The sequence below is a fragment of the Vombatus ursinus genome, unplaced genomic scaffold (assembly GCF_900497805.2).
Source record: "Vombatus ursinus unplaced genomic scaffold, bare-nosed wombat genome assembly UNPS02013175.1, whole genome shotgun sequence".
In the NCBI taxonomy this organism is placed as follows: domain Eukaryota; kingdom Metazoa; phylum Chordata; class Mammalia; order Diprotodontia; family Vombatidae; genus Vombatus; species Vombatus ursinus.
The window spans coordinates 15014-27316 of NW_020952953.1; the positions used below are offsets into that span (position 1 = coordinate 15014).

Sequence of the window (12303 nt, forward strand, 5' to 3'; positions counted from 1 at the left end):
AGAGGGTCAGCAGTGGTTGTTACCAGGTAGGTAGAGAATGGATCAATAGGAGGCATTCTCTACCCTTTTTTAAATCTCCCTTTAAATGCCCACTTCCACTGAGGCAGATAGAGAAAATTCAAGATCCTAATTCCAAATGTTCACGTCCTCATCATTATTCCTTAGAGAAAGGACTTCAATAACATTACTTATCTGCCTCCTCTTCTCCCCACCCCATTCCTGCCCTGAGCCCAGGTACTTACCTAGCACCAGTGATTGTAATAACTAAGCAAAGGTGGAAGTGCCTCTGTCTCTTATCCTACCATAATACTGGGTCTTTTAAAGTTTCTTCTCCAAACTCTCCCCCACTACCCCATGGAATGTGCATACTCCCTAACTCATCTAATCACTCAGAAACCTCCCTCAAGATCAGGAATGTGCTGTGTAGGCCTATGTAGCATGGTGGTGGCTCATCACAGTAGCACCTCTTTATCTAGGGAGTATCCTAGGACTTGTACCCCTCCCCCACAAAGGCATGCCCTGAAGCCCATGCCTTTTCTCCAACAGCCTCCCTAACTTTAAGAAACCTCAACTTTGGGGAAGTAGCATAGGGAAGAATAAGAAGTGAAGAATGGAAAATGAGTTGTTCTGAAACTGTTAAGTAGGGAAAATGCAAGGCAAGATTGAGAGGTAGGCTAGCATTTGACCCTCCTGTCCTCCCACTTCCCCTCCAGAGCCCCCACCCCAGGACTCCCTAACTCACTGTTTGAGGTGCCATTTGATGGCTTCTGTCTGCATGTCAGTACTCAGGCAAGTGAGGATTAAATGTGTTACCTCTGGAACTGTTGCTCTCCCCACCCTGCCACCCAAACCATTCCCAGCTTTTAGGAAAAGCAGCAGAGGCAACAAAAGGGATTTGCAAGCTCACACACTGTGCAAGTTCAGCAGAATTTAAGCCCAGTCCTGCCTTCCCAGCACCACTTGGGGGGGAGGGGGTTCTCTGGAACATTCACAGCAGGGAGGTGTATGGGGTGGTGATGTTGGGAGGGGGCTGGGCACTAACTTCTGTCTGTAGGGGAAAAGGGCCCTACCTCCTCTCTGGAGATAGTGTACTTACAAGGGATTAACTTCGGCTCCCAGTCACAGCAGAGGGACAGGAGGCTGGGAACATGGAAGGACGAGGTTTGGGTAAAGGAGAGATGTGGAGTGTAATGAGCCTGTTCTAGGAGACGGAGGTGTGTGGACCCACAAGTACGGAGGTCAAGGTCATCGCCCCAAAGAAAACACGATACTGTAGGATATGGGCATCCTTGTCATTTTAATTAGAATCACTATGAAAAATAAATCTGAACTAGCCATCCTGAACTTCCCTTTCCAACTCCCCAAGACATGGGAAGCACAGCAGGGGAAAAGAGAGCAAGAATCCAAAGGATATACTCCCCCACCAACATCATTATAGGAGGAAATGGCACTGTCTCCCTCCCACCCCCTAACTCCTTTTGTATCAGGAAGAATAAAAACATTTTTAGAGGTTCATGGTACATTATCTCAGGACACAGGAGCAGGGTATTTGCTGAGAGGACTGGGGATCTCTTAGAGATCAGAATTACCTAGGATGAGGGACACACAGCCCTTAGTTCAAACAGGGGATCGGTGCAGATGGTTGATGCCTGGGCTACAGGTTACTCTTTTGAAGTGTGTGGGTTTCTATGTTTTCCTACCCCTTTATACCCTGTCTGTAAGGTAGGGTGAGTGGGTGAGCTTCATAAAGGGCATCAGAGCCTCTAGTATCCCATCCAACTGATCACAGGTATGGTGCATTCTACGCATTCCTCCCAACTCAGCTCAGGGCTTCTCTCCCCCTGTGAGCACCAGGGCCTGCAGTATATCAGACAGTGACACGATGCCCTTTACCACATTGTTTTCTTCCACAACCACCAGCCGGTGAACCTGGCACAGAATGGCAAGGGAGAAAGAAAAGGAGCTTTCAAGCTAAGCTCAGTGAAGTAACTTTCATGATCCCATTCCCTATTTCCAAGCCTCCCTCTTCATTCCAAGTAGTCATGGCTTTTCCCTCATTCCCAAGTCTTTTGATTCTCCTTCCCTACCTCAGCTTCCACCAGCCTATTAATAATTGTCTCCAGAGTTTCATGCTGGTAGCACTTGAGTACACCCTCAAAATAGTGGGACCGATGCTGCAGTGCTTTTGTCACGGATATATCCAAGTTGTTATAGGTTTTTTCTGCAGCCAAGTTCTGGGAAAATGAGGCAAAGAGCCCAAAAAGCATGATTTCCAATTCCCCAAACCCCAATTCCATCCCACTCCATCCCACCAGAAATGGAGAGCTCAAGAGAACTGGGTCATCTCTCAGTCCACACTCAGCCAGTAAAGGATTTAGCTCTTTTCTCACATCAACATGTGGAGGCCAGTAAGTGTTACAAAAGCCCCTGAACCTACAAAGAAGAATTACCTCCTTTTCCTTCCCACATTCCCCAATCCTTCCTTCCTTTTTTCCTACCACCTGGTCCTCTGAAGTCACTCACAATAACATCAAACTTGGAGTAGATGTCCACCACACGACCTGTGAAAATAGGGGCATCTCAATCAGAAGGGCTTGGAATCCAGCACCGGAACCCCTGCCACTGCCCACAGAACACCCCTGGGGACACAGACTTCTCTCTACCCCTTCTTTTCTCCCTCCCCAATTCCTTACCTTTCTCATCTACCACAGGCAAGGCAGAGACCCGGTGCTGAACAAAGATGCCCAATGCAACGTAGACAGGTGTGGTGGTACGCACTAAAGCAATGTTGGCATAAGTGCCTATCTGGAGCTCCTCCAAAGACTTAGACATGAAATCCGGTTTAGGAAACTCTGCAATCTGGTAGGGAGACCAATCAACCAGACAGCCAGGTCCTTCAAACAGCCCTCAGACACCAACTCCCTAACCCAGTCCAGCTAGGCTTCAGTGCAGTATATGTGGGGATGGGAGAAGTCAGAGAGGAAGAGAAATAGTACTTACAAAGAGCTTGAGGAACTTGAGGATACGTTTGTGGGTGAGGATATACAAAGTGTTGCCGGAATCAGGGTCAATGACTGGCAGTCTATGGATCTTATTTCGGATCAGTGAGGAAACAGCATCAAAAAGGCTGTAGAAGGAAATAGTAATGATTAGCTCTAGATGAAGGTTATAGAGGGTTTGGGGGCAGTGAGCAAGGTCAGACCACCCACAAGGCATGTATGTATGGGGTCACTACTCCCCCCACCCTCTCCAGGTTCCCTTTGATGATGATGATACTTTTCCATTCTAAAAAAGTGGGTGGCATCTCACCTGGCATTAGGAGAAATGCAGACAAGAGGTTTAAAGGAGTCCTGAAGGTACACCTCTGAGAGAAGAAGAGATGGTTTACACACAAAATGCCACCAAAGAAAACAGCTTCCTAAGGAAACGTTCCAGCCCATTGTCTCCCTGTGACCCCCTACTACAAACCTCTCCAGGTTTCTATCTTATGTTCTTCCAGTTCATAGATCTGTACCTGGAAGAGAGATAACATGGTTCAGGGCTTTTATCACTCTGTTCCATTAGCCCCCTGATAGCCTGTTCCCTGGGAGATGGAGCAGGGGACCAGAACTGTGCACCTATGGAGGAAGCAGACCAGAGGCCACAAAGAAGACATTGTGGAAAATCAGTGGCAGGGCTTGGAGATAGAAACTGAAGAGGAATCAGTTGTCCCTGACTATGGCATCAGAATCAATGGGCTGTGGGTTCCTCACCAAGGCTGACTTGTAGTAACGGTGTAAAATATTGATGAAGTCAGTGATGGTCAGCATACCTGGAAGCCAAATGGATACTTAGCAAGTGTACTGCCTTCCCCACCGCCCTCAGATGAGGGAATCCCAAGTGCTACCCTCAACTTCCCTCCATGCCTAGCATGATGACATCATCCTTCCCGTGGACCCCTGCTTACCCACAAAGCTCTGTTTCTTGCTGTCCCATAACGGTGCTGCCCGAACTCCATTTGTGACAAGGGCAAAGAAAGCTTTCTTTACCTGCAGGCAGGGGATGAGTAATAGAGAAGGAAGGGTCACTAGGACAGAAACTAGAGGAGAAGAGGCATAAGAGGAAAGTAGGGTAAGAGAAGCCCTACAAATGGCTTTGGAAGGGATATAAAAAGCTAGAGGCCTCAGGGAAAGGGTAAGGATAAAAGCCTCACTCACCTGCAGGGAGGTATCAAACACAACCAGTTTGGAGCTCGTGGGGATCAAATCATAGCATCGATGGGATTTCATGAAGCAGGTATAGACAGCACTGTTGGATTCTGGGGTCTCTGCAGAGAATGAGGAGACTAGTGTTCTCCCTTCATTCTGCTGCTGACCCCTGCTCCCCCACCCCCTCCCCCACCTTTCTGTCAAAGAAGAACACATACTTGAGGGCTGTAGCTTTCCAAACACTAAAGGTGCTCTTCACAAAGCCCTTGCTATCCCATCCCCCCTTGCTCTTCTTGCTCCCACAAAACCTAGACAAGGTCTTTCTGAATCCATCTTATTCTCAGTTTCCCCAGACAGAGACCATTTCATCATCTTTCAGTAGGACTCTACCAATTCCTGTCAGGTAGAGAATACTCTACTCAGAGTTCTCCCAAGGAGAATCTCTCCATAGCCTGTTCTTGTCTGGAAGGTTCTTGTCTGAGCTAAGTCAGAGCTAAGTTTTCCCATCATAACTTCTGTTCATTCCCTCTTGCTCTTCATCTTGAATAGGAGAATCATTGTAAGAGTAGTGTGATGCTTCAGAAAGCTTTTGATGGGAATGTGACTGACTGCCTCATCCATGCCATTCCAATTCAATACCATGTTGGCATATGTCAGTAAGAGGCCATGCTGGATGGGACTTCCTGCTCCCTGTGTTCCCCTCCTGCCCTCTAAGATTCTGAGGATAAGTCTAGGGCCAGGTCAGGCTGGCTGGAGGATCCTGGAAGTCCATTTGATGGGTAAGAAAAATCCACAAACAGTCTGTATTAGTAGTGAGGCCTTGGGAGAGAGGGCAAGTTCAGGATCCAGTGAACACTGACACCATCTCCAGCTCAGTCTTTTTATTCTTTGTCAAACTGAGGAAATATCCATAGCCTGCACTGCCCTACTTCATACCATCCTGTGCCCTGTGGTTTGGTTTTGTTTTTTTTAATATAAGGAAGAGAGCTGCCTCCATCCTTTATCCTCAGCCATTATTCCAAACCCCATGGAGCCTCTACAGTCTCTGAGGCTAGTATAAAGGTCTGTCTGGGAAGTCCACGGTAGCTTCAAGGAGTTCTAGGAATGGTCAAGAGGGGCATATTTAGAGCCACCCAACTGGCTTTCCTACTTTCCACTCTTAATTCATTCTTCACACTGCTGCACCAGTAATCTTCCTAATGTCAACAATCTTTTCAATAGTTTTCAATGGCTGCCCACTGCTTAACGAATTAAAAGCTCTTTATACCCTGGCACCCAAGGGTTTCCATAACCTTTCAACCTCCAACCTACCTTCCTAGTCCTATTTCATACTACTCATTTTCTTATACTCTACTTTCAAGCCAGACTAGACTAGCCTCTATCCCCTCTTCTCATCCTTCTCACTCCTCTTCAAACCTGTATTGTTCTCCTTAGTCCAATTAATTCTCCACTCGATATCTCCTAATGCTGAAAGTCTCCCCCTTCCTTTAAAACTCAACTTAGCTACCAGTTCCTTCCCTCTTATCCCAATTCAGTCAAAGTGGTCTTTCCTCAAATTTTACATGCTACTTTTCCTGGACCACTCCTTCATTATAATAGTTATTTGCGTACATGTCTTGCCTTCTACCCCTTTAAATGATAAGTTCTAGAGAGGCAGTGTGGCATAGTGGATATAGGGTTGTCCTGGAAGCTGAGATCAAGTCTACTTCTGACACATACCAGCTATGTGACCCCAGGTAAGTCCCTTAACCTGTCAGTAGGCTAGGCAATTCTCTAATACTAAAAGTTGCAGAGAAGGTACTGATTGAATTGGTAAATGGAGCCTCCTCAGCTGGAAGAGGTTCCCTATACCAGTGAAATCACAGGTCCAGTCCTGATCCTGCTCCCTCCCCTTCAGGCAAGGTTTGTGTCATCTCCCTGGAGTCTTAACTTCCTAGGGCAATAGCCTGCACATAACAGGTGATTAATCAAATCTTCTTTTTAAAATAAATAAATGGAAGAAGATCATTTCATGACTTTTGGGAGATGCAGTTGTAAAGGTAATTCAGGGTTCTTTCATAAAAGAGTTCGGGAACACTGTAGGATTGCTAAACTCTGTGTCTTAGATTTTAGTACTATATCCCTAATCCATTCTATTCCTGACTTGAGATGCTGGGAAATTGTAGAAGTCTTCAAAGCCATCCCAGATTTGGAGGTACACCTCAGGGTGATCTAATTATAGATGCTGGGTAATAAAAGGCTGGCGGTTCCTGGCTCTGGGGTATTTAATAGGTAACAGGGACTTCCAGGATGTGGTCTTCCAGCCTATAGTACTCCCACTGACAACAGTTCAGAACCCTACCCTGGGGAAAAAAAAAAACCCAACTAATTATCTACATCACTTATGATAATCTCAATAAGCACCACTATAACCCCAAACTTATTCCTGTTGTTCTCTATATAAGCTATTGATTCCAATTCTTATGAAGTGGCCTAATATCTCTGGCTTTTGGCTCTGCCATGATATCTCCAGCATGTACAATGAAAGAGAAACAAAACCTGCTGAAACTGAAGACAAATTATAGTCTGGCCTCTGCTTTTCACAGAAGCACTCATCCTTTTTTGAGTACATGGTGATGAAATACATTACCTTCCAGAGCTGGGGTGCATTTTTCCATACCACTCTCTGGAATAGTGACCTGGAAGGACAAACAAAGGAACTAAGCCTAGCTTTGGGTCTACTAACCCAGCTATGTTCCTTGTAGCTCTGGAATCCACTCCTCCTCCAACATTAAGGTAGGCAGTATAAAAGAAAAAGGCTTCAAAACTGACACTACTGGGGGCAGCTAGGTGGCACAGTGGATAGAGCACCGGTCCTGAAGTCAGGAGGGCCCGAGTTCAAATCCGGCCTCAAACCAAACACTTGACACCTACTAGCTGTGTGACCCTGGGCAAATCACTTAACCCCAACTGCCTAAAAAGAAAAAAAAAAAACCTGACACTAATGATTCCCGGCCTAGGCTAGGCTCCAAAAGCTTCTGAGAAGGTGGCCCAAAGTACGGACTTACACTTAACTCCCAAAGAATCTGCTATCAGGGTCCAAAAACAGGACAGTGGGATTTCACTGCCTTCCTCAAGTGCTATCTTGAGCATAAGGACCATGCCACTTGGTCCCTGCCAGCAGGAGAGTACCCTAGAAACTGGCAGCCACTAGTTGAATAAATGAAGGGTAAACACAAAACATGTTCTGTAGCTAATATGCTTTTTTGAAATCTCAACCCAATCCCTTTTGTCAGTTCAGCTGATCAGTCAACAAGCATTTATTAAGTGCCTACTACATGCCAGGCACTTCTTTAAGCATTGGGGATACAAAGAAAGGTAACAAATGGTTCCTGGTTCCCAGAGTTCAGTCTAATGGGGGAAAAAGGGAAGGGAACAAATATTTATTAAACACTTTTTACTATGTGCCAGGCACTGTGCTAAGCACTTTACAAATATTATCTCATTTAAGCCTCACAACAGGCAAACACTTATGTACAAACAAGACACATACAGGATAAGTAAGGGATAGTCTCAGAGGGAAGGCACTAAGATTACGGAAGACTTCTTGCAGAAAAGCCAGAAGGTAAAGATAAGGAAGGACAGCGTTCCACACACGGAAGGCAGACAGTGAAAATGCTCAGAGTTGGGAGATGGAGTATCTTATTTGAGGAACAGCAACATCAGTGTCATTAGATCTCAGAGTATGTGGAGGATAGTAAGGTATAAGAAAACTTCCAAGGCAGGAATGGGCCAGGTTTTGAGGGGCTTTAAAAGCCAAAGAGAAGATTTTATATCTGATCCAGAAGAAAATATGGAGCTAAAGGAGTTTATTGAATGGGAAGAATGACATGGTCAGACTTGCACTTTAGCATCACTTGATGAGCCAGAGCCTCCCAAAGACAAGAGAAACACTAACTGCCTCTGCTTTCTTGTCCTACAGAGAGGGTAAAGGGATAGTTCCTGCCTCCTCCCCTTGCTCAAAGTAACCAAACCTTGGGTAAATCTCTATACCTCCCCAAATCTGGGACACCTGGAAATGTCAATGTTACCCAAAAGGAGTTATGCTGATTTTTATCTGTACTAGCAGCTCCAACTCAACATACTCAGAGAATGGTTCCAAAAACTACACTTCTGCCCCACAAGCTTTTGCAAAAATCTGAGGCTAAAGGTCTTGACTGAGGTCCTTCTGCTGGCCGGTGAACAAAGGGCAAAGGCAAGCTGAAAGGGCAGCTCCCCACCCCCAAAGGAAGCAGAAATCTCTCTCCATTGCTGCTATTAGCAGCACAGGGCAACCTGTCAGCCACATGTGACATTCTGGCAATGCCAATGGAACAAATCTAGTCACCTGCAAGTGAAGGTTACTGAGCAATATAGATACATACATGTACACAGGAGATATATTCAAAACACAGACAAGACCACACAAAACAAAGAATCAAAGACTGGCTCATATGAAGAGAGAAATCAAGAACTGGAGCAGTTGTCTACTTTGGCATTTATATACTACCTTATATTGTGGTAATTTTTTCATACACAAATATCTTATCTCCCAAACCAGAATGTAACCTCCATGAAAGCAGGAATTTAAGAACCTAGGCATATGGCAGGTACTCAATAAATATTTGTTGTTGATCTTCCACTAAGCTTCCCACTCTGACGCCTCACTACATATGGAGGTAATTTTCAGTTTTGCATCAGATACTAGAGTACAATGACAAGTCCTATACCAAGCCAGAATGGCTTAGACTACAGGCTCAGTGATTAGCCCAGCTAAATTCAGAGAAAATCATCACCAAAACGATGGTTACCAAGTGATGATTTTTTTTTTGACACAGAAACTTATAAATCCATCCAAGCTGTAGAAAAGCTAAAATCTTTATTGGTGGGGAGAATATTTATATGGATGGAATCACAGATTATTTGAATTACTGTAAAAGATTATGATGGTGATGTACACAATGACATAGATGGTCAGAGAGCTGCACTAAGATAAAGAATGACAAAGACAGAATACACACAAACATACATATGGCTACATGACCTTATCATCTTTACGGCGATTTTTCCACTTGTATTATCTGCTCCTCACAAATTTCTGCTCCTTCCTACCTCCCAGAGGTGGTATGGAATGAACTGAAATAGTAGGGTACTTATGAATGTGCCTGGGAACAAAGTTGCCATGTAAACTTAAGGGAGTAATAAAGGGGCACAGATGATTTGACACAAATAGACATTTGCACACAAGGACTGGAAAGCTGGATTTGAACAAACACAAATGCACACAATCTATACAAATGTATAGATCTGGTCACAGATACATTTAGAGGCAAACCTAGACAAAGATAATTACAGCTAGGTTTGTATAGCACTTTAGTTTGCAGAGCCCTTTACATATATTATCTTATTTGATACAAAAAGTCACTCATGAGATACAAAGTGTCACTTAGGAGAACATATCTAGAACTTCAAGCACAAAACGTCAAATAGTTACTGAGTGCCTACTACGTGCAAAACCCTGTAATTAATTTATAAGAACTTCCCAGAGTGAGGATAAGGCAAATAGAAGGTTATCCAATAGCCATGGTTCTTCCCAGGATGTCTTCCAAGGGCATTTCTCCCATGCTGGCCAAATCCTTCTTAGCTATTTCCTTAAACTGGAAAGTTGGGCTCTTTCAGAGTACACACAATTTTACTCAGTGATCTGACTGAGGACAATTTAGCTCTTAGTACATGAGCTCTTTACTGTTTCCATCACAGTCCTTAGGGATTTTGTAGATCGTTGGGTCCAACTGCGCCTAGAAAGATGAAGTAACTTGCCCAAGGTCAGTTCATTGATGGCAGAGTTGTTATTTGAACCCAGTTCTCCTGGCTCCCAGTCCAGTCGAGAGCACTTCCCAAATCTACAATGTTGATCGTTCCTGTATCATTTTTTGGAGGTCCCAATTTTCCTCTTAGCAAAGAAAACCATTTTTTTTTTAGAGGGAGGGGTAGTGAGGGATAACAGCTAACGTGAAATGAGTGGGGCGATCCCTGGAAGAAGGACCACCGCAACGGCAACGCTCCCCAACGATGGGCTGGCACAAGCGCCCCGCGCCCTAGGCTCCCTAGCACCTAGGGCTGCCCCAGCCTGGAACGGGCCCAGGGCCTAGGAAAGGGAGGAGACTCGCCTTCAGGAGAGCAGATCCAGGCTACCACCCAGCTTCCTAAAGCTAGTTGGGACCCAAGGAGACCTCAGCGTAAGGGCAGCCGGGCTCTGTGAGGGACAGGGGTCACCGATAAGGTCCAGCCCAGGCAGGAGACCTGATGTCCCTGGCCCCCTCCCTTTCCTTCCTCAGCCCGGCAGTGGGGTCCCGGCTGGCCCCGGACCGGAGGCTCTCGCCGCCGACCCCATCAGCTCGGAACCCCCTCCCGCTCACCGTCTCCATCCCGCTCCACGCCAGTTCCTTTCGTGCCCTCCGGGCCACTTCTTTCCGGATCCGCCCCTTTCGTCACTTCCAGCACCAACACCTAACTTCCGCCGCGTCACGCAAGGACGCGCGGCCTCCGCCCTTCCGGTAGCGACCAGTCGCCTGCGAGCGGCAGAAGGGGCGTTGCCTTTCCCCCTCCCCTCCCGGCTGCGTCCGGGCCCCCAGGCCGCTGGTGGCGGCGCTACCGAGCGACTCCAGGCCACTTGTATTTAAAATGCTTTTTTTTTTATTTGTCCTTTAAAAACAAACTTGGAAGAAGCAAAATCCAAAACTTGCCCTTTGCCTCTCACAACATAAATTATGTACAGTTCATAATGATCGCCGATACAAAACATGCCACGGACAGGGGCTCTGGGGGCAGGAGGGGCGAGGCCTAAAAAAGGGGGGGAGTCATTTCATCTGTTGTTACGAAGGACAAACCTTGCTGTACAGCATACACAACACAAAATAAAGTCTTCACGGGATTCACACTTGTCAGCGATTTTTTTTTTCCAAGGGAGGCTGAGGGAGGGAAAGGGGGTAAGGAGAATCCTGGAGATGAAGGGGGAGACTTTAAATGGGGAAACTGAAAATCGAATATGTGCAAGTGTAAACCAACCCAAAATACAAACACGGGATGGGGGGGGCGCTTCTGATGCAATTATACAAGCGGGGAACTTAAAAACAAAACAAAACAAAAAACCAAAATTCCAACCTTGCAGCTTGGGTCTGAGTTATAGTTTATATAAAAATTAAAAACTGTATAAGGTTTCTTCACTAAGATCTACAGGACTATCAGATACCTAGCATATGCTTACAAAGTCTGCCCCCCAGACCCCTTTCCCTCCCCAATCCCAAACCCTAACCTGGGCTCCAGCCCAGTCTGGAGCCAGACCTTCTGGGGCCAGTCACCAATGGGTATGGCCCAAGCGCTCTCCACTCCCAGCAGCCCAGGCCTTTTGCTCATGGAAAGGAAGGAAGAGATCCAGTGGTTGGGGGTTGTGAGGGCAGGGTCAGGATGATGGTGGTAGAGAAGCCCAGTTTTTTTGCTGCCTGGTTTATTTACAGCAGCTCCTCTTTGCTCCTTGTGGGGTGAGGGGTGGTGGGTGGGGAGGAGTTTTTTTTAAACCTTTGCATCTTTAAACAGTTGAGGAAGCAGCCTTTTCTTTTTCCCTTAAAAAAAAAATCTTCAGCCTCCTCCCCACCCCTGCCACCCCATTCTATCTCAAATTAAAACACAAAACAAAAACTTAAAAAAACCAAACAAACCTAAAAACACAACAGCGACTAGGCTCCCTGCTCCAGCCCTCTCCACTGGCATCACCTTCATCCTCATGCTCCAAATTTTTGATTCTTTAAAATAATTACAAAATGCCCTTTTGCCCACAGCCCCTAGAAGAGAGAACTGAATAAAAACTTCATCTTCAAACCTATGGCTCCCTACCAGAGAGGGGCCTAGGGGTTACTCCACCCCCCCACCCCCACCCCCCTACTCCAGGAAGAAGTTCAATCAACTGCAGCACAAGTTAGGGAGGGAGATAGGAGAAAAAGGAGGGAGGGGACCGTCACCCTCTGGCTCCCCTAGGGGCCAGCTCACTTTTGTGCGTTATAAAAGTCCAACTGTACATCTGGGAGTGGGGAAACTGAGC

General features: G+C 46.1%; 1 protein-coding gene across 2 annotated transcripts; it reads right to left on the reverse strand.

Annotated features, from left to right (window-relative positions):
- Window positions 1–1275: 1275 nt before the first annotated feature.
- On the reverse strand, window positions 1276–10703 carry LOC114040453 (5'-AMP-activated protein kinase subunit gamma-1). 2 transcript variants are annotated; one of them, XM_027858565.1, is made up of 12 exons: window positions 10625–10703; window positions 6817–6865; window positions 4197–4306; window positions 3947–4028; window positions 3753–3811; window positions 3469–3514; window positions 3310–3364; window positions 3001–3127; window positions 2694–2859; window positions 2524–2561; window positions 2088–2234; window positions 1276–1929 (listed from the first exon to the last, which is right to left on the reverse strand). In XM_027858565.1, the coding sequence occupies exons 1-12, from the start codon at window positions 10631–10633 to the stop codon at window positions 1825–1827; spliced, it is 993 nt and encodes a 330-aa protein (XP_027714366.1). In that variant the 5' UTR covers window positions 10634–10703; the 3' UTR covers window positions 1276–1824. The 2 variants fall into 2 exon arrangements, with proteins under 2 accessions (XP_027714366.1, XP_027714367.1); XM_027858566.1 differs by lacking the exon at window positions 6817–6865 and having other exon boundaries at window positions 10625–10690.
- Between the last annotated feature and the right edge of the window lie 1600 nt (window positions 10704–12303).

Excerpts from the sequence above, each read along its gene's own strand:
- LOC114040453 (XM_027858565.1), bottom strand. Across the intron at positions 4,029-4,196 it reads TGTTTGATACCTCCCTGCAG|GTAAAGAAAGCTTTCTTTGC; the intron begins GTGAGTGAGGCT and ends CCCTGCCTGCAG. Across the intron at positions 3,365-3,468 it reads TAAGATAGAAACCTGGAGAG|AGGTGTACCTTCAGGACTCC; the intron begins GTTTGTAGTAGG and ends TTCTTCTCTCAG.